This window comes from Pristis pectinata, chromosome 3 (genome assembly GCF_009764475.1).
Source record: "Pristis pectinata isolate sPriPec2 chromosome 3, sPriPec2.1.pri, whole genome shotgun sequence".
Lineage (NCBI taxonomy): Eukaryota > Metazoa > Chordata > Chondrichthyes > Rhinopristiformes > Pristidae > Pristis > Pristis pectinata.
The window spans coordinates 71,896,162-71,918,995 of record NC_067407.1 but is presented as its reverse complement, the minus strand read 5'-3'; the positions used below and the strand labels follow the sequence as shown (position 1 = coordinate 71,918,995).

Genomic DNA, 22,834 nt, shown 5'->3' with positions numbered 1-22,834 from the left:
CCGGCAGTACGTTCCAGGCACCCACCACTCTCTGTATATATAAAAAAAACTTGCCGTACACATCTCTTTTGAATTTGCCCTCTCTCACCTTAAATGCATGCCCTCTGGTATTAGATATTTCAACCCTGGGGGAAAAAGATACTGGCTGTCTATCTTTGCCTCTCATAATCTTATAAACTTGTGTGTTATTTCTATTTTTCAGTCCAAACCTGAATGTTCTGTGTTTAGTGAAGCAGACATGGACTGCTTCGTTATCCAAGGAATTGTGAATGAAACTGAACACTATAGTTAACAGTGAGCATCTCTACTTTTGATCTAAGGGTAGAGTGAAAGTCATTGGAAATGTAGTAAAACGACAAGATGTGGTTAATGGGTTCCTTCTGAAGGCTGGGCTCTGTTAGGGAGCTCAAGGCTAAAGGGGTTTTCTAGAGGAAAGCAAAGGAAAATTGAGAGGGTTGCATTGGATCTCAGGTCATTGGACTGCAGTCAATCATGATTTACCCAGAGTACAAAGTAACCAAGCTGTTTGATGCTCATGTCATTGACACCGATAACCGTGACCTTCAAAGATTAACAAAATATTTCTTTGGCTGATTTTATCATACTCTGCCTGATGGAATACATTGTTAGAGAGAGGAGCAGAGCAGCTTTCTCGAAAAGAAGTGGCAGTGATTTTAAATAGTAGTTGAAAAACAAAACATTGCAGATGCTGGGAATCTAAAATAAAAATAATGAAGAAATATTAACCTGCCTTCTCTCTGCACAGATGCTGCCAGAACTGCTGAGCATTTCCTGCAGTTTCTGTTTTTATTGCAGATTTCTTGCATTGTAATTTATTTTGTTTTTCAGTGAAACAAGTTGCCAAATGTACCAAAAGTCCTTTGCTTGTGGAATTTCATTGCACTCTATTTAGGAGGTTGAAATAAACCATCACATCCCCTTCTCTTGTTTGCTCTTTATTTCCTGTTCATCGACTTGAGGGGCCTCCTCTTGCTCCTCATTCATGTGCTGGTATCAGTCTCTGATTCAGCAGGTTGCCTCACTCTGGGATATGAGTAGTGGGTTTAAGATGTGCTATCTTTCTAGTGGGATAAGTGTTGACCTGTCCGCTTGCAGATAGTTATTTAAGATTCCAAGGCGCTAGTTGCCTAGTGCTTTGGCCAGTGTTTTTCTTGCAGTTAATTGCAGGCAGGTTTGCTAGAGCTCTTGGGGAAGATTTAAACTGGGTTGGCAGGGGGATAGGAACTGATGGGAATAGGGTATTGGTATTGGTTTATTATTGTCACTTGTACCGAGGTACAGTGAAAAGCTTGTCTTATAAACCGATCGTACAGGTCAATTCATTACACAGTGCAGTTACATTGAGTTAGTACAAAGTGCATTGATGTAGTACAGGTAAAAACAGTAACAGTACAGAGTAAACTGTCACAGCTACATAGTGCAGTGCAATAAGGTGCAAGGTCACAACAAGGTAGTTGGTGTAAAGGTAGTTGCAATATGTAGAGAGACTGTGAGGAAGAATAGGTGGTGGATAGGGCATAAATGCAGTCAGTTGGATGGGTTGAAATGTGTTTACTTCAATGCAAGAAATATTAAGAATAAGGGCGATGAACTTAGAGTATGGAGCAGTATGTGGAAGTACATTGTTGTGGCCATTATAGAGACTTGGCTTCGTAAGGGCAGGATTGGCTGCTTGATGTTCTGGGGTTGAGATGTTTCAAAAGGGATGGGGAGGGAGGTAAAAGGGAGGGGTGTGGAGGAGTGGCATTGCTGATCAGGGACAGTATCACAGCTGTTGAAAGGGAGGATGTCATGGAGGGATCGTCTACTGAGTCTTTGTGGGTGGAAGTCAGAAACAGGAAAGGAGTGATCACTCTATTGGGAGTATTCTATAGACTCCCCAATAGCTACCGGGGTACTGAGGAACAGATAAGTAGGCAAAGTTTGGAAAGGTGCAAAACTAACAGGGTTGTTGTCATGGGTGACTTCAACTTCCCTAATACTGATTGGCACCTCCTTAGTGCAAAAGGTTTAGATGGGGCAGAATTTGTTAGGTGTGTCCAAGGAGGATTCCTGACACAGTATGTGGACAGGCTGACTAGAGGAGAGGCCATACTGGATCTAGTACTAGTCAATGAACCTGGTCAGGTGACAGACCTCTCGGTGGGTGAGCATTTCGGAGATAGTGACCACAACTCCCTGACCTTTAGCATAGCCATGGTTAAAGATAGGAAGAGACGATATGGTAAAGTTTTTATAGGGGGAGGCCTAATTATGCTGGTACTAGGCAGGAACTTGGCAACAGATGCTTTCAGGGAAATGCACAGCAGAAATGTGGAGGCTATTTAGGGAACACTTGTATGGGGTTCTGGATAGGTTTGTCCCACTGAGACAGGGAAAGGATGGTAGGGTTAAAGGAATCATGGTTGATAAGAGAGGCGAAACATTTAGTCCAGAGGAAGAAGGAAGCATACTTGAGGTTTAGGAAGCAAAAATCAGGCAGGGCTCTTGAGAATTATAAGGTAGCCAGGAAGGAGCTTAAGAAGGGACTTAGGAGAGCTAGAAAGGGACATGAGAAGGTTGTGGCGAGTAGAATTAAGGAAAACCCCAAGGCGTTCTACACGTACATGAAAAACAGGAGGATGACTGGAGTGAGGGTAGGACTGCTCAGGGATAAAGGGGGAAATGAGCCTGGAGGTGGAGGAGGTAGGGGAGGTCCTTAATGAATACTTTGCTTAAGTGCTCACCAGGGAGAGGGCGTTTGACGAATGTGAGGTCAGTGTAGAACAGGCTAATGTGTGGGGAGCATGTTGAGGTTAAAAAAGTGGTAGTGTTGGAGCTGCTGAAAAACATTAGGATAGGTAAGTCCCCAGGGCCGGATGGGATATACCCAGGTTACTCTGGGAAGCGAAGGAAGAGACTGCTGGAGTATTGACGATGATATTTGCATCCTCCCTGACCACGGGAGTGGTGCCAGAGGATTGGAGAATAGTAAATGTTGTTCCCTTGTTCAAGAAAGGTAATGAGGATAATCCTGGGAATTGCAGACCAGTGAGTCTTGTGTCAGTGGTAGGCAAGCTATTGGAGTGGTTTCTTAAAGACAGGATTTTTGAGCATTTGGAGAAGCGTAGTCTTATTTGGGACAATCAGCTTGGCTTTGTGAGGGGCAGGTTATGCCTCATGAGCCTATCTGAGTTTTTCGAGGAGGTGACAAAACAAGTTGATGAAAGTAGAGCGGTGGATGTATAAAGTGTATATGGACTTCAGTAAGGCATTTGACAAGGTTCACCATGGTAGGCTCATCCAGAAAGTCATGAAGCATGGAGACTTGACTGTGTGGATTCGGAATCGTCTTGCCCACAGAAGGCAGTGGAACACCACTGGTCACCAACCTCCAGGCAGAATAGATGGAGAGTATTCTGCCTGGAGGTTGGTGACCAGTGGTGTTCCACGAGGATCTGTTCTAGGACCCTGGCTCTTTGTGATTTTTATAAATGACTTGGATGAGGAAGTGGAAGATGGGTTAGTAAGTTTTCAGATAAAACGAAGGTTGGAGGTGTTGTGGATAGTGTAGAAGGTTGTCATATGTTACAATGGGATATACACAGGACGTAGAAGTGGGTGGACAAGTGGCAGATTGATTCAATCTGGAAAAGTGTGAAGTGATACACTTTGGAAGAATGAACTTGAAGGCAGAGTACAAGGTTAATGGCAGGATCCTTGGCATTGTGGAGAAACAGAGGGATCTTGGGATCCAAGTCCATAGATCCCTCAAAGTTGCCGCGCAAGTTGACAGAGTGGTTAAGAAGGGGTATGGTGTGCTGGCCTTCATTAGTCGGGGAATTGAGTTCAAGATTATGAGGGGCATAGATATAGTGGACAGCCAGTATCTTTTCCCTAGGGCAGCAATGGCCAATACCAGAGGACATCAGTTTAAGGTCAGAGGAAGAAAGTTTAGGGGAGATGTCAGAGGTTTTTTTTTTACACAGAGAGTAGTGGGTGCCTGGACTGCACTGCCAGGGCTGGTGGTAGAGGCTGATATAATAGGGACATTTAAGAGACTCTTAGATGGGCACATGGATGTAAGAAAAATGGAGGGTTATAGGTTGTGTAGGAGGGAAGGGTTTGATTGATCATGGAGTAGGTTTATATAGGTCGACACAACATCGTGGCCGAAGGGCTCGTACTGTGCTGTACTGTTCTATATTCTAATTTCATCAGAACAGATGCTCTGCTCATTCATTTTCATTGCAGTTAGAGAAGCCGCCTGCCACATTGGACAACGCAACCAGAATAATTCATTGGCTCACACCAATTTGAGATGCCCTGAGGACCTACAAGGCATCAACCAAATGCTGGTTCCTGCTTGTTAAGGCTTAAGCCACAAGAGTTTGTTTTCGTCTATTCTGTTTACAAGATGTGCTAAAGCAGTGAGTTAGCTTCATGTGGTGGATGGGATTTTAATGATGAATGAACTTCCTTCAGGGTTTTTTTCCAGTACAGGTGCAGGAAACATGAGAACAAATTAGCTTATATGAACCTTTGGAGGGAATTGGTGGAGAGGGTGGTTTTAAGAACATATATGCATTGAAAATCCAGTTCCAATCAATTCTCAAAGGAAAGAGCTTTATTATTTGGAAAATAATATATCTACTTGAAAACATTCATAAATGACATTACAACATGCACAGTATAAAATTGAAGTATTCCACTCTGGAAGAAAGCGTATTGTTATTTACGATGATTCTTGGTTTATTTCTATTGTAAATAAACTATTCAAACACGGGAGCAGTTTGGGGCTTGGCTCCCAGTTGTACAGTGTGCAGTGGCTGTATATTTGTCTATTACTCCTGGAGGTGCAGTGACATCAGGAAAACCTCTCAGAAGACGTTGAGTGAACTGCCCAAGATGGCTTTTAAGTGTGCTTTTCAGTGCATTGTTGCAAATCAATAGGTTTGTCCTGTTCTCTGCTAGAAAATGGAACTGTTAAATTATTTTGGGCATTTTATGTATGGAATAGGTACTGCACTAGAAGACAGGTTGTTTACTGCCCAAGGTAATTCACGGATGAATTCACTGATCAAATGCAGTAATGTACCTGTCTCTCACCTGAGAATTGTTTGTACAACTCAGCAACAGACTTACCCTGCAATTGTTTTCCCTACTGTGAGAAAACCCATAGTTGTTTATAGAGCTGTTGACAAGATACAATGTTTTATAAGCAAGCCCTTTGAGCTGTATTTTGTCACAAAAGTACTCCAGAATCTACTCTGCCCATCTATCTCCTCTTCCCCTACCCCTCACCACCCACCCCATGCCAATATCTCCCCTCACATTTTTCTTATATGTGGCTGATGTGCAGGATTCATAAGCCAGTTATTAAACGAACTGCTTATCTGTTGAGGCATTGAGTTCAAGAGTCAGGACGTTTTGTTGCAGCTTTATAAAACTCTGGTTAGGCCACATCTGGAGTATTGCATTCAATTCTGGTCACCCCATTACTGCAAGGGTGTGGAGGCTATGGCAGAGGTGCAGAAGAGGTTTACCAGGATGCTGCCTGGATGAGAGAGCATGTGCTATAAGGAGAGGTTGGACAAACTAGGGTTGTTTTCTCTGGAGCGGCAGAGGCTGAGGGGAGACTGATAGAAGTTTTTAAAATTATGAGGGGCATAAGTATATACTGTACATAATTTTTATTCTATTTTTTAGCTTCTCAGAGGTATCAGCATAGCCTGGACATAAGAATTAACACACAGTTGTGCTGAATCACTTGCTGGTGAACGTATTATATGCTGAGCATAGTTTTGCATTATTTCATCTCCCTGTTTGCAGGCTTATTTACAGATAAAAGAAAACAAAAGCATGTAAACAAGAATTTACAAACGTTATGTACCAACTATATTAACTGGCTTGAAGATTTAAAACAATGCAGAGTCTAATTTGTGTTTAGAAAATTCTTAGTAGCAGTTTGGTTCATTGTCAGATGATTTCTCACCTTGGGGTGAACACAAGACTGAAGGCCACATGAAGGTCTGTTGTGAAGATTTATAATAATTACAGGAAATGTTGGTTTAATGAGGCACAAACCACAGTGGACCTTAGTTTCGTTCATAGCCCCCTCCATTAAACATGCTCATCGTATCAGAGAATATTATATCTTAAAATGATTGTTGTCAAGAGGAATTTGTTTACAAAGTAGCATTGTACACAAACAGTGGATTTTGGTTTACACGGCCTAGCCTAGATTGAAACACAGAACCTAATTAGCATGGATGTTTCTCACTCAGTATAACAATAAGATCCAGCTTCATGGAGCCAACTATTGGTCATCAACATACTAATTTAGCCACAGAATAAATGAGTCCTTTCACAAATCTGCTCGCAATATTCTGACTGAAGACATTTTTTAAATGTAGACATCCAGATATTTAAAAAAAAATACAAAATGAAGAAGGAAATTCACATTACCATTTTAAGTACATGATATTTTATAAGCAAGGTCTTTGTTCTTTAGATGCAGAGCACATTATCAGGTCTTGGCTGAGCTGAATGGGGTTCCTCATCTTTATGAGGCTGTCGGGTGCAATATACACAGGTTACAATTAAAGTTTTGTTCATTCACAAATTGTCTATGCCAAATGAAATCAATGATCAGTATCCACATGGGAATGCAAAATTCAGCTGGGTGAATATTTGGAAAAAGCCTCCTGAACGTGTCTGTTTCTAAGACTTGTTAGTTGCACTGAGTATGATGTTCTGAATGTGAGTGGAACCCATTCTGAACTGATCCTGGCAGAGTGTGCAGGTTGTGACGTTACAAAACAAATCAGATATTCTGTGAGAGCCCACGGTGCATATGTGTTGGTGAACTGCACAAGGAACTGAGTTCATTGTCCGAGTATTGTCTCTGCTTCAGGGTCTTGAGCTTCTTTAAATAAATAAGTCTTTCAATTGCTTTCTCAGGGCCATTACCTGTCAAACGTTGTGAATATTGTACCACTTGTGTGACAGAGGTTGCATATCACGATGCTTTAGAACATCCATTCCCTTTGCCTATTGGAGATTTGTATTGTATGGAAGGAGTTGTCTGTTTTGAGGTGTAACTAGGAACAGCATTTTGTTGCCTGAATGACTATTAAAAAAAAATGCAGATGCAGAAAATGCTGGAAACACTCAGTAGGTCAGGCAGTGTCTGTGGAGAGGGAAACAGTCAACATTTGAAGTCTCAGATCATTTGTCAGAACTTTCCCAGTTCTGATGAAGGGTATCAGACCTGAAACATTAAACATGGAACAGTACAGCACAGGAACAGGCCCCTTAGCTCACGATGTTGTGCCGAAGTAATTAAGCTAATGACACTTGATCTGTGGTTGTTGCAGGTACAGTAATAATATTTAAAAGACATGGTTTAGAGGGATTTGGGTCAAACGCAGGCAAATGGGACGAGCTTAGATGGACATCTTGGTGGTGTGGATGTGTTGGGCCAAAGGGCCTGTTTCCATGCTGTATTACTCCAACTCTATGACTCAAAGGCACTTTGTAAGCGATATGGATGTAAAAAATTTGGGCTTTTTCAAATTGTCTTGTTGAGCTTGTACTATGAGCAAGTGGAAACCAGCTTTTATTTCAAAGGTGTAATGTCCTCAGTGATAGTTTCCCAGTTTGATAGTTTCAACCAAGGTGCAGTATTTAAGTGAAATAGTCAATTCAAACACTGAAAAATCATGTTTCTTCTCTACCCTACCCCACTAACCACCCCTCCCACTACCCGATTGAAAAAGTTGTGTTTGGGTTTTAGTTTTATTCCTTATTCTTCCGAATTCTCACACTGTTGTCTGTCCATTCCAAATAAGACACCACATACTTCAGCAGTTTGTAAGATTCTTATCCAATTACACAGGGAAGTGGAAATCATGAACCTGCACAGTATCTGTAACACCAATCTGATCTCAGATCCTTTATCAATCTACATAAGAACTTAACTTGACATTGTGCCTTTCAGTTCCTTAAGATATCCCAAGTCTAGCAACTAATATGTCAACGAAATAATTGCTGTCTGTGAACAATAGAACAGAATGTACCATTACTTGAATTCAGCTGAAGTGTTTCTAAGCTTGGGAGAAATCCCGGTACACTCAAATAATCAAATGCATATATTAGAAAACTCTTGCATTGGCATTGAAGAGTACTTACCAGTATCCTTTGTAAGGTTACAAATTGTGAAAGCTATTGGAGAATCTAGCACCAACATGTAAACAGTGTAATGCGGTATTTACAGTGCAGAGGCAAGCCATTCATCCCAACAGGTCCATCAGCATCCTTTCACACTTCTTCCAGCAACAATAACACATCTTAGTTTCCCCTTAAATGGATCTGTGCCCTTTGCTCTAACCATGCTTGATCCTCGTTTTCTGCTGGATTGCCGTCTATGGACCTGCATACTTGTGAGGTCAGCTCCAGGCTCCACCTCAATTTTTTGAACAAATATATCTATGTCCATATACAGGTAGAGGAACAATCACTACTACTATAAATGTGGTCAATTTGCAGGCTACATATGTCAAGTGGCTCCCTCTGTGTGATACTGCTGCAGGTATAATAGAAACTGGGCTTTGTTTACACATTGCATCGTGTGATTTCAAAACTGGCTACTCCTTGTAAGTATAGACACATTCAATAGTGCTTAAATGTTTAATGTGTTTATTGATGCAATTAATGCTTTTAGGGTATATTTAAGTTTATTTTGGAGAGTATAGGGTACATAGATGGGGGTCTTTGTGGTATCTACATTTTATATTATTCACAGGAAGTCCATGCCCCAATTGCGGATATAATGAGGACTCAGTGGTAGTTCAATCACCTTTCCAATCACTCTCTGTTTAAGGGATTTCTATTGAATTCTTCATTGGATTTCAGAGTCAGATTTGTTATCACCAACTTAGATGACGTGAAATTTGTTGTTTTGCGGCAACAGTACAGTGTGAAGACATTACAAAATAAATAATGTGGAAAAAAAAAGGAATTATGAGGTAGTGTTCATGGACCATTCAGAAATCTGTTGGCGCAGGGGAAGAAGCTGTTCCTGAATCATTGAATGTGGGTCTTCAGGCTCCTGTACCACCTCCCCGATGGTAACTTCAAGACTGCAAGTTAAGATATTTTAACATTCAGTGCTTTCAAATTCTGTTATAATTTTAGTCTTAAATCAGCCGACCCATCAGTCTTTTCTGAAGAAGAAATCTGAATTCTGTTTAATCATTCTTGATAAATAAACCCTTTCTGTTCTGGTATCATTCCAGTAAATACTTCCCCTCACTACAACAGAAAACACTGGAAATACTCAACAGGTCAGTCAGCATCTGTGCAGTTAATGGTCATTGACCTGAAACATTAGTTCTGTTTCTCTCTCCACAGAAGAGTTTTTTCCCCAAATGTTTTCTGTTTTTATTTTAGATTTCCAGCATCTGCAGTTTCTTGGCTCTAGTACACATAGTTCAATACTATAGGAAGTAATGCTTCAAGTGTTGTCTAACATGTTGGTTTTGTCTAACTTTCCTTGTTTTTAGTTGCATCCCCCTTGATGTGAACCTCATTTCATAGACTTTTCAACCATCTCTGCTACTTCTAGTGATGCATCCCAGATTCATCTGTTCCCATAACTACAATTTTGGCACTTCCTTTCCAAGGAGTTTCTGGCTTTCTTACTTAAATTTTAAGTTTTATTTACAGCATGGTAACAGGCCCTTCCGGCCCAATGAGTCCACGCCGCCCATTTTAGACCCCCAAATTAACCTACCCGTACGCCTTTAGAATGTGGGAGGAAACCGGAGCACCTGGAGGAAACCCACGTTGACACGGGAGAACATACAAACTCCTTACAGACAGTGACTGGAATCGAACCCTGATCGCTGGCGCTGTAATAGCGTTGCACTAACCGCTATGCTACCGTGCACTTAAATGTACCACCTCGCATATCTATATTGACGATGATGCAACATAGAAAATGCAAATCAATTCTGCAAGTTTATTAACATCCTCCTGTAATTTGTTTCAGTCCTCCTCGTTAATCTCACTCTCGTTTGGTGTAATATATTTGGCATCATTCAAAAATTTTGGATTTGTATGTTGATTCCCCAGTCTAAATTGCTACTTTAAACGGGGAACAGTAGTGATCCCAGTACTGATCATTGTGGAACACTCCTCATCTTTGGCTAGTCTGTGTATCTGGCAAGTAAATGATTATTGCCCAGTGTTCAATGTCTTGCAATCTTTGCTCCATAGTCGGACAACACAGAGTACTTGGTCACCGTATTATTTAAGAGGCACTGCAGAGGGAACAATTAGGATTTGCAGGGTTAATTTCAGAATTGTGGGATTATACCTGTGGGGAAATGATGAATGGGCTAGGCTATTTTTTTCAATGAAGACTGAGGAGTGACCTGAAAGAGGTGCCCACAGTTGCATTGGGATTCAATAGAGTGGGCACAGCCAAACATTTAAAGCAGTAGCTAATAAACATACAAGTAATTGAGAAGAAACTTCTTCATTAAGAGAGTAGTGAGAATGTGGAATTTGTTATCATGGTGAGTGGTTGAGCAGGAGATTGGAAAGCACACCAGAGAACAGAGAGTTCTGCCGATATTAAGGTGAGGGTGGAAAGGAGGAGATTGATCTGGAGTGGAGTATAAACATGGGTACAGTCTGGTTGGGCTAATGGCTTGTTTCTCTGCTGAGCACTCCAGTCCTCTTCTTTATAACAGTGTTGCTATCGTTCTGTGAAGGTGCATTCTGCCTGTGAAGGAGTAAGTGCCAGGGATCATTCAGGAGGGCCTCAGAAGAAAACTCCTCCCCAAGTCCAACATCAGTTCCATATTTGTCACATGGCTTACTGCACTGTAAGAACTAAAAAATGAAAGTACTTGCACAAAAGTTGGAGTGTTATCTTCTATCGTGAGGAGGAACTGTGAAATATAACTAAGTCTGCCCAAGAAGGTAGCTGTAAGCCATGCACTAATTTTTCAGCTTGCTGTTTCTGTTCAAATCTTCTCAGCACATTATGTTGGTGAACTTCCTATGACCTCACGATCTACCTTGTTGTGACCTTGCACCTTATTACACTGCACTTTCTCTGTAGCTGTGACACTTTACTCTGCACTGTTATTGTTTTTACCTGTACAACATCAATGCACTGTGTACTAACCCAATGCAACTGCACTGTGTAATGAATTGACCTGTACGATCAGTTTGTAAGACAAGTTTTTCACTGTACCTTGGTACAAGTGACAATAATAAACCTATACCAATACTCCCCTGACATTGCCTGTGACATGTATAAGTAAGTTGTCCTCAATCCTGAGGGACTACCCAAGAAGATATGGTTGTTTCCCTGTGTTACTATTTAATAAAGTAAATCCTGCAGAATCCTGCTAAGCAAATTTGGCATGTCCCCAATGACTCTCACCAATTTTTATCGATGCACCACAGAAAGCATCATAGCTTGGTATGGCAATTGTTCTGCCCAAGACTGTAAGAAATTGCAGAGCGTTGCAGACACAAACCCAGTCCATTACGAAAACCAACCTTCCATCCATTGATTCCATCTACACTTCCCACTGCCTCAGAAAAGCAGCCAATATAATCAAAGACGCCTCCTAAGCTAGACATTCTCTCTTCCCCCCTCTCCCATCGGGCAGAAGGTACAAAAGCCTGAGAGCGTGAACCACCACGCTCAAGGACAACTTCTATCCTGCTGTTATCAGACTCTTAAACGGACCACTCATATGCTAAATGATGAACTCTTGATCTCCCAATGTACCTCTTTATGGCCCTTGTACTTTATTTGCCTACCTGCCGTGCACTTTCTCTGTAACTGCGACACTATATTCTGCATTCTGTTTTCTTTTTACTACCTCATTCCTCGTGTATGGAATAATCTGTATGGATGGCATGCAGAACAAAAGCTTTTCACTTTATCTTGGTACATGTGACAATAGTAAACCAATAACTAATAGATGTCCAATCACAGCAGAGTCTCAACCTCATCAATCTCATTGGTTAGCCACAGTAAGCTATCATTAGAGCAAGGGCCTTGTAAATTGAATTGCAGCTATAAAATTCCCTGGCTATGTCAGTTTCTGATACCTGTGTATATGGTTTCCTGGATGTTTGACTAACCCCTCCTCAAAATTGCAAATGAATTCCTGGTATTGAGCCCCTTGAAACTTTGGCAGCAGTCCACATCTCTGGAGCTCTTATGGCAGCTCAGTGCAATTAGAACTCAGGATGATGGAGCTTGTATTATGTTGCTCTGGACTGATGGAGTTGTAAAGAAGAACAACACCAGTTGTGCATTTCCTGACCTGCCTGTCTCTGCACAATCTCTCCAGCTGAGTGAATGTAAACCACGTGTCTTATTTAGTATCAATGTTGATGTAATACGTGAAGGGTCATGTTGAAAAATTTCCCCCTTCCATATCTTCACACAGCAGATTATAACATCAACATTTCTGGCTGTAAAAGTTACATCATTGAGTTAGAGGAGTCGGTGGAAGTCTATAGACTAGCACAGGTTGGTGTTTATACTACACATGAAACTCCTTCACACTTTTTAGTCTGGTTCCATCAACTTATCCTTCTATACCTTTCTCCCAATGGAGATATCTAGCTTTGGTTTGAATGTATCTATGCTGTTTGGTGTTAACCATTCAATAAGGGAATGAGTCTCACATTCTAACCACTTGTTACCTAAAGGGGTTTCTCCTGAGTTCACTTTTGGACTCGTTCGTGGCTCAGAGGTATTTAGTAGTTAGGGCTCAGAGATCCCTCCAATAAGGGACAATATAACAGGGCAAGTCTCCTGCTGTCCTATTGTCTGTTACTCCCACAGCTGCAGCCTCTTGGGAGCTTTTATTGGAAGATGGGCAAATACAAGTTAAGCCTGTTTGCTTAACTTCTGGTTAACTTCTGTCTGTTCAGCAGGAGCTCTGCTGCTGCATTGGGCTCTCCAGAGCTTAGTATCCTAGTGGAATCCCCCACCCTACAGCTGAGACAGCCCACACTGGTATCTGGCAACACCAGCCAGGGTCTTGGCACCTGGACTACTGAACACTGGGAAGTAAATTCATGCCTTCTGGCCATCAGACCCAGATTGTCCTAGGCCTCGTCCTGAGCTCATACCAGCGCTTTGTCCTCATTGTCCCATTATCAACTCGGTTATGGAACAGGCAGACATTCACATGTATCTCTTCCGGCCTTGTTTATTGCATCCGGTGCTGCCGATGTGTCCTCCTCTACATCAGTGAGACCAGACGCAGACTAGGCAACCGCTTCGCCGAGCACCTGCCTTGCGCCCGTTTTCGTCCACAGGTGCTGCCAGACCTGCTGAGTTTCTCCAGTATCTTGGTTGTTGCTCCAGATTCCAGCATTTGCAGCCTCGTGTGTCTCAACAGAACAGCTCACAACCCATAGCTGCCGAGGGCACATTTGGGCTATGCTGGTTGTAGATTAGAACTTACCTGAGTTTGCAGTCACCTCCGTCTCTTTCAGACAGCAGCAAAGGGCTGATGAGGCAATGCACCACGGTCTATGAGCGCACAGTGCACTACAACATAGAATGGTACAGTACAGGAATCAGTCCTACGGGCCACCATGTCTGTGCTAACATGCTTACACATTACATGCATTGACCACTTTTATAATAAATTTGAACAATTGTTCCTCATCAAGCGAACAGCTGGTAGTAAATTGACACAGAATTGCAAAAATGCATTTGCTTTGGGTGACGAGCAGTGGCAATCAAGGGGACCAATTGAGAGCAACGGACAATCCTGGGGGCATTCAGGGGCAGGGCAGGTTAAGGTTGGTAAGGTGGGGGCCTTGTTGATCCACCTTCTGTCAAAAGAATGGCATGAAGGAAGAAACAGCACACTTCCACTGGTGTGTGACCAGTGAGTTTGAGTAGATCACTGTACCTTTATTTATGTGCATAATTCATTTTTTTTCCATATCATGAAAATTTCAGTCGGGTCAGCTTCATTTATGTGGCATCTCCTTTTGCTCTGAGTTGTACCTTGAATTTTTGTAATTGCACAACTAAAGGTTTGATTGCTGATTTAATATCAAGAAAAGCATACTTTTATGTTAGGTTGAAGGCTTGCTTCAGATCTTCTTTTGTTTTCAATGTTAGAGTTTCTCCAACATAGGCACCTAAGGGTAATGTTTTAAAGTTGGGGGCATTGGGTGGGGGAGGGGGGATGTAGTGTTGAGAATTCAGGATGGCGTTTTCTGGGATGTTTTCACATGATCTCATCCACTCCCCTTACTGACCCCTATTTCCCCCCCATCCCACTCCCTCCACGCCCCCACTCCCCCCCTCCTCGCCCCCTCTCCCCACCTCTCTCCACACCCCCACTCCCCACCTCTCTCCACGCCCCCACTCCTCCCTCCCTGCTCGCCCCCACTCCCACCTCCCTCCACGCCCCCGCTCCCATTTGTCTCTTGTTCCAAACCCCTCCTCCCCAGTTGTAATTTTAAAAGCTGTGCAAAGCCTGGTGTCCCTTAATAGGGAGATTACGATGTCCATGGGCTTGCTTGAGGCCTTCTGGGACCAGTGTGGCTGGAAATATCCTGGACAAGGATGGTTGTGTTTTAACTTGAATTTTGTATATTCTGATGGAAACGTACATGTTGTAAAAATGTAAATCTTTTAAAACAAAACTCCCTGGGAAGGGACAACTGGTGATGAGGTTTCCTGTTGTTCTTGGTATCATATAGTCAATGGCAAATATTGTATTGTTTCTTCAAGCTTCCATCTCTGTTCTGCAATGAATTAACAATCTGAATTTTTTTCCAGACTTTTTTAGCTCCCGTCAATCAAGTTTTTCCTGCAGAAGAAGACAATAAAAAGGATGTGGAAGATAACTGTGAGTAGGACGAGTGGTTCTGGGATGGGATTAACCCACACTTTGCCAGCAGTCTGAAATGGTTCTCGGAGTATTTCCATACCTCTGAATTGCCAGATTTGCACTGACTTTGAACAGCTTGAACTCTTAACTCAATACGAAGTGTTTAGTAAACCATTCTACAATTACACAACATTGATGACCTTCACGGTTCTAATAACACAGAAGCAGTGCACCTGCCTGGAACTGTTTTCTAAAGTACACTCTCAGACATTTCACTAACAATTGATCCCTAATTAGTCATTTTGTAATTAATGTGTAAAGACTTCCTCTTTAAACTGATGGCCTTTATTAGGCTATCTCTCTTGCAGGGAATTCTAATTTATTCCCTAGGCTGCGACTCCAAACTTGTAATCTGAAGTTAACACTTAACCTGTTCTTGAACTTGGTGACTCCTACTTTGTTTAAAGTCCTGCATGTCAAAATCACTGCCAGTGCTGATTTCATCTACGTATGCACAGAAGGTTTGAAATAGTATCCTACCATTGCATTGAGACAGTATGTTTGAACTCTGTGTATAGAGAACATCACCCGCAGTTTTATTTTAGCACCCAATTTTGGCATGTAATCTTGTCTGTTCAGATCGCATTAACTTGCTGTTTCATTTCTGAGTAGATAAAGGTTTGCAACATGCCTCTTGCTCAGGAACATCAAAAGGAAGCAACAAATGCTGCCTCATTTTAACTTTTGGCACAATGCACATAAGCTATTAATAATAGTCACAAGTATTTTGTGCTCTCCAAGTCCACGCAAGCAGTATAGTTTTTAATTGAAAAGTACATAATGGTGCATTGAATAATTAATTTTAGAATTGACAAGGAAACCAGTGTGTCTCACTGTTCTTTTGTGAGATAGTAACAAAAATAAGTGATGTTTCTGCTCCCTTGCGTCTACACAGTCCAATTCATGGATGTACAAAGTCCTAATTCTCAGTCTGACTGTGGGTTTAGCAGGCTTCAGCATGTTTTTAATGTATTCCTGTTAACGTTAGGTCAGTCAGATTTCCATTTGATACATGCTGCAGTTTTCCTGTATCATTGTCGTACCTTGAGGGGTTTGAGAGGCAATCTTGGTTCCTCAAAAGTGGGAGCTGTAATGCTGATTTTCCATTTGATACATTGAAAATTTAAACCATGTGTGTTTTCAATCATTTTTTTCTGCATCATAAAATAGCTTCAGTTGATATTTAGCCAAAATTGGGCAATTATTTGGAATATTGGGTAGATAAACATTCAAGGATAACATAAAAAGCAGATGGGTGAAAAATCCTAATAAAAAGCTTAACTCTGTTGGTCAATGTCCACATTTTTATTTCTGTGGTACTGGTTATTAATTTTTAAAAATTATTTGGAGCATTGCAGCCACGATCAGCATTTATTGCCCATCCCTGATTGTCCTTGAGAAGGTGGTCTGAGTAAGGCTGTTGAAACGATACAGCCCACCACATTCTCAGGAAGGGAGTTCCATACCAGTGTCAATGAATGAATGCTATTTGCCTCAGTCAGGCTGAGGTACTGGAATTCCAAATGCCCTTGCCACCCGTCCTTCCAGGTGATGGAGTTCATGTATTTGGGACGTGCCATTGAATGAATGTATCAACGGCATCACAGAAATGAGATGTTGCTGTCAATCTTCAAGATATTAACCAGAGCAGTAGAATTGGGGAAGTGATTTCTGAGGATATTGCCAGGACTGGAACATTTCAGATATGAGGGAAGATTGGATGACCGTAGGTTGTTTTCTTTGGAACAGAGGAGGCCAAAAGGGAGACTTAATTGAAGTGTATAAAATTGAGGGACCTAAAAGGTATAAATAAGAAGGATGTATTTCCCTTAGCAGAGGGTTCAAAAACCAAGGGCAGAGATTTAAAGTAGCTGTTAGGAGGATTAGAGGGTGAGCTGAGAAGATTATTTCTTCACCCAAGAACTTCTGCCAAAAGGGTGTTGGAGGCAGAAATCCTCACCACCTTTAAACAGTGCTTGGATGTGTACTTGAGCAGCCAAGAGCTGCAGGGTTACAGACCCAGTAATGGATGGTGGGATACGGCTGGGTGGTTCTATTCCACAAGCACAAAACCATTGGGCCAGATAGAGTCATGGATTTGTACAGCCCAACTCAACAGTGCTGACCAAGGTGCCTATCTAAGCTAGTCCCATTTGCCTGCATTTGGCCCATATCCCTCTAAACCTTTCCTATCCATGTACCTGTCCAAAAATTGCCTCTTTGTGGTTTAAATTTTCTCTGATTTCAGATGCCAGGGAACAAGACTTGCTGGGCTTCATCACTACGCACTGTACCAATTCAAAACTGGATACAGCAATATCCAGAAGTGAATTTTTGAGCCATCCATTCCACTGGTGGAACTGTCTTTGTGATGGTGTTCTGTTGAGCTCAGCTTTGAATGCAGAAGTCCAAAGATTGTTGAGTGTCTTTCACTGAACCTGGATTATTTCCGTGAGCTCAGAATAATTTTGTTGTCGTGTTTGACCTGGTTTCATTCTGCCCTACTTCCACTTTTACACTTTCCAGTGCACAGAAGCAAGTATATTGAGCTAACTATTGTTTACAAATTGGTTGCACTTAATCTTTTGAAGGGTTTGTTTTACATACTGTGCAGATGCTGTTGATGTTGTTGAGGTAGCTAACACTTTGGGATTAGAGACTAGTTTCAGTTTAGTTCTTCTTATGAGAAACGATGGAGATACTTGGAGATACGATGTGGTGGCCATTACAGAGACTTGGATGGCTCAGGGACTGGAATGGTTGCTTCAAGGACAGGGAGGGAGGCAAAAGAGGTGGGGGAGTGGAACTGTTGATCAGAGATAGTGTCACGACTGCAGAAAAGGTGGACGTCATGGAGGGACTGTCTACAGAATCTCTGTGGGTGGAGGTTAGGAACAGGAAGGGGTCAATAACCTTAATGGGTGTTTTTTATAGGCCACCCAATAGTAACAGGGATAGTGAGGAGCAGATAGGGAAGCAGATCCTGGAAAGGTGTGAGAATAGCAGAGTTGTTGTGATGGGAGATTTCAATTTCCCAAACATTGATTGGCATCTCCAGACAGTGAGGGGTTTGGATTTGGGGGGAGTTTGTTAAGTGTGTTCAGGAAGGATTCTTGACACAATATGTAGATACACCTACAAGAGGAGAGGCTGTGCTTGATTTGGTGTTGGGAAATGAACCTGGTCAGGTGTCAGACCTCTCAGTGGGTGAGCATTTTGGAGATCCCTTTACGATAGCACTGGAGGGAGATAGCAACAGACAGACAAGAAAGGCCTTTACTTGGAGTGAAGGGAATTATGAGGCTCTCAGGCAGGAAATTGGAAGATTAAATCAGGAACAGATGTTCTCAGGGAAAAGTACGGAAGAAATATGGCAAATATTCAGGGGATATTTGTGTGGAGTTCTGCATAAGCATGTTCCAATGAGACAGGGGAGTCACGAGAGGATACAGGAACCATGGTGTACAAAGGCTATAATAAATCTAGTCAATAGGAAAAGAAAAGCTTACGAAAGGTACAGAGAGCTAGGTAATGTTAGAGATCTGAAAGAGTATAAGGCTAACAGGAAAAAGCTTAAGAAGGAAATTAGGAGAGCCAGGAGGGGACATGAAAAGGCCTTGGCAGGCAGGATTAAGGAAAACCCCAAGGCATTCTACAAGTATGTGAAGAGCAAGAGGATAAGATGCAAAAGAATAGGGCCTGTCAAGTGCAGTAGTGGGAAAGTGTGTATGGATCCGGAAAAAATAGCGGAGATATTTAATGAATACTTTACATCAGTATTCACTTCGGAAAAGGATCTGGGGGATTGTAGTGTGGACTTGCAGCGGCCTGAAAAGCTTGAGCATGTAGATATTTAAGAAAGAGGAGGTGCTAGAACTTTTGGAAAACATCGAGTTGGATAAGTCGCCGGGGCCGGATGGGATGTACCCCAGGCTGCTGTGGGAGGCGAGAGAGGAGATTGCGGAGCCTCTGACAATGACCTTTGCATCATCGATGGAGACGAGAGAGGTTCCAGAAGACTGGAGGGTTGCGGATGTTGTTCCCTTATTCAAGAAGGGGAGTAGGGATAGCCCAGGAAATTATAGACCGGTGAGTCTTAACACAGTGGTTGGTAAGCTGATGGAGAAGATCCTGAGAGGCAGGATTTATGAACATTTGGAGAGGTATAATATGATTAGGAATAGTCAGCATGACTTTGTTAAGGGCAGGTCTTGCCTTACGAGCCTGATTGAATTTTTTGAGGATGTGACTAAACACATCGATGAAGGGAGAGCAGTAGATGTAGTGTATATGGATTTCAGCAAGGCATTTGATAAGGTACCCCATGCAAGGCCTATTGAGAAAGTAAGGAGGCATGGGATCCAAGGGGACATTGCAGTGTGGATCCAGAACTGGCTAGCTCTCAGAAGGCAAAGAGTAGTTGTTGAAGGGTCATATTCTGCATGGAGGTCGGTGACCAGTGGTGTACCTCAGGGATCTGTTCTGGGACCCTTACTCTTTGTGATTTTTATAAACGACCTGGATGAGGAAGTGGAGGGATGGGTTAGTAAGTTTGTGGATGACACAAAGGTAGGATGTGTTGTGGATAGTATAGAGGGCTGTCAGAGGTTATAGCGGGACATAGATAGGATACAAAGTTGGGCTGAGAAGTGGCAGATGCAGTTCAACCCAGATAAGTGTGAAGTGGTTCATTTTGGTAGGTCAAATATGATGGCAGAATATAGTATTAATGGTAGGACTCTTGGCAGTGTGGAGGATCAGAGGGATCTTGGGGTCCAAGTCCATAGGACGCTCAAAGCAGCTGCTCAGGTTGACTCTGTGGTTAAGAAGGCATATGGTGTATTGTCCTTCATCAATTGTGGAATTGAATTTAGGAGCCGGAAGGTATTGTTGCAGTTATATAGGACCCTGGTCAGACCCCACTTGGAGTACTGTGCTCAGTTCTGTTCGCCTCACTACAGGAAGGATGTGGAAGCCATAGAAAGGGTGCAGAGGAGATTTACAAGGATGTTGCCTGGAATGTGGAGCATGCCTTATGAAAGCAGGTTGAGGGAACTTGGCCTTTTCTCCTTGGAGCGAAGGAGGATAAGGGGGGACCTGATAGAGGTATATAAGATGATGAGAGATATTTATAGGGTAGATAGTCAGAGGCTTTCCCCCAGGGCTGAAATGGTGGCCACAAGAGGACATAGGTTTAAGGTGCTGGGGAGTAGGTATAGAGGAGATGTCAGGGTTAAGTTTTTTACTCAGAGAGTGGTGAGTGTGTGGAATGGGCTGCCGGTGACGGTGGTGGAGGCAGATACGATAGGGTCTTTTAAGAGACTGTTGGATAGGTACATGGAGCTGACGAAAATAGAGGACTATGGGTAAGCCTAGTAATATCTAGGGTAGGGACATGTTCGGCACAGCTTTGTGGGCCAAAGGGCCTGAATTGTGCTGTAGGTTTTTCTATGTTTCTATATTTCTAAACATTTTCACTGTTAATTGCCAACATACCCAATATGCCAACATACCCAATATTCTAACATAGTTGGTGCTAGCTCTTTCATAGTCTGTTTTAACGAATGGCATGCTATCACTTTTGCTGCTGATGATATAATTATATGAATTTTCTTTTCCACCTGTCTGTTGTATTCACTCAGAGAGATTCCAGATTGTTTCCTATAAGCAGAACAAATAATTTTGTGATTGTAACTTTGTTTTCATAAGCCAAATTAGTAGCGTCATCTATTTATCAGCTCTTTCATAGAGTTACTTAAGGACTGCTAAATGGAAGGAATGTCTGGAAGTTGTATGGAAACACTCAGTGCCAGTGTATAATTGTGAATTGGAAAAACTGGAAGAATTAAGAACCTTATTTCCAAATTAAAACGAAGATTGATTTATGCATAATTGACAGCCTGAGTCAGGTTTGTGGTTTTGCCAGTGATGGGTATTGATGTCCTGCTTCACAAGGAGTTGCTTTTGTTCTATTCCTTTGCAGAATGGATTTTGTTAGATGTCCTGACTGTACTTGAAGGCATTCTTTGTTTGTGTGCACGAAGCTATGATGCAAATATTAGTTCCTTTGAGACAACTGTTCAGGCATTGAATTCCAGTTACTGATATACACTGGCTGAGAGGTGTAGCTGACATCTGCCATGCAGCAGCTGCTAGAACTCATTGGTTTCTTTCTGCATTTTCTTCCAGGTGGCCTCATGTACTTAAATGAAGCTACGCTCCTGAACAATGTTCGAGTGCGCTATAGCAAAGATAAAATCTATGTGAGTACCGTGAGCTAATCCCAACTCAAAGTCCCCACTGTGTTATGGATTCTGAAATGAGCCACACAAGAAGATACTACTTGAATAGGACATACAGGCTCAATTGCAGTTGTTCCCACAAGATTTGGAACAGATCAAAGCAGCCTTTCGAATGTGTTCTGCCATTTAATTAGATGTTTGCAGATATGCACCTCAGCTCTACACCTTCCCTCCATATCGCTGATACTGCTGCCTGAGAACGATTGGCAAATCTCAGTCTTGAAAACCTCAGTAGTTCCACTTTGCATAATTGTTGATGTGGTGGGCTTGCTGGGGAATGATGGTGTGTTGCAAGTGGAGTTCCAGGTTTCTTCCACCTTTCCTGTACAGTTATACAAGGTATTCCCTACTACATTGAGCATGGTTGCTTGACTTCACAACTAAAGCTTTTGCCCTTACTTTACCATCTAAAAATGTCAAATTAATAATGGTGGAAACTTACAGTCGGCTTCTGGGTTGTTGCTTGTGTGGGTACTTTTTTCTCAATTTGTGGATCAAATTTTGTTACACTGTTCATCCTGGAGACCAGACCTTGCAAAACTTTTGTGCTGTTAATCATCTGGAATGGCTGTCTCTAGAGTCCTTGAGTCACACAACAGGCAAACAGGCCCTTCGGCCCACTGAGTCCATGCCAACCATCAAGCACCCATTTACACTAATCCCATTTCTATTCTCCCCACGTTCACATCAACTTCCCCCTGCATTCTACCACTCACCTACACACCAGGGCTAATTAATCCACCAACCCACATGCCTTTGGCTTGTGGAAGGAAACCGGAGCACCCAGAGGAAACCCACGCAGTCACAGGGAGAACGTTCAAACTCCACGCACACACATACACCACCAGAGGTCAGGATTGAACCCTGGACTCTGGAGCTGTGAGGCAGCAGCTCTACTAGCTGCATCACAGCGGGCCTCTCCATCCTTTAGTGGTAAGGGAACTGCTTATGTGCCTCCTCCTTTCTACCTGTTCTTGGTTGTATTTCTGCTGATGGAATTTTCCCAGTTGTACAGCACAGAAATGGGCCATTCGGCCCACCACATCCTACCCAATCATTGGGCACCCATCTGTACTAATCCCATCGTCCAGCACTTGCCCCAAAGCATTCTCTGCCTTTGCGATTCAAGTACTCATCTAGACACTTCTTAGATGCTGTCAGTGAATCTGTTTCCACCACTCTTCCTGGCAGTGCATTCCAGTTACTCGCTACTTTCTGGGTGAAAAAGGTCCCCCTCAGATCCCCTCTAAGTCTCTTGCCCCTTACCCCTACTCTGTGTCCTCCCATTTTATTCATCTCTGATAAGGGGAAAAGTTTCCTGCAGTTTACCCTATCTAAACCCCTCATAATTTTATACACCTCAGTTATGTCCCCTCTTAACCTCCTTTGCCCCAGGGAAAACAGACTCAGCCTCTCCACTTTCTCCTCGTAACTGAAATGCTCCATCCTCATGTTTGGGAATTGTCATTTATTTGTGTTTTACATGCTCTCTCTTTATTCTTTTGCATTAAGGCACTGACTTCCTGCTTTTTGTATCAATTTCAGGACCAATGTACTGTGATCTGTAAT

At 42.4% G+C, this 22,834-nt stretch overlaps 1 protein-coding gene across 1 annotated transcript in view; it reads left to right on the top strand.

The window, feature by feature from the left end:
* Nucleotides 1–22,834, top strand: part of myo6a (myosin VIa) — a 244,455-nt gene that overhangs the window by 88,651 nt on the left and 132,970 nt on the right. Inside the window, 2 exon segments of the mRNA XM_052011416.1 lie at nt 14,852–14,921; nt 21,153–21,226. Of these exon segments, the coding sequence (XP_051867376.1) occupies nt 14,852–14,921; nt 21,153–21,226 (144 nt within the window).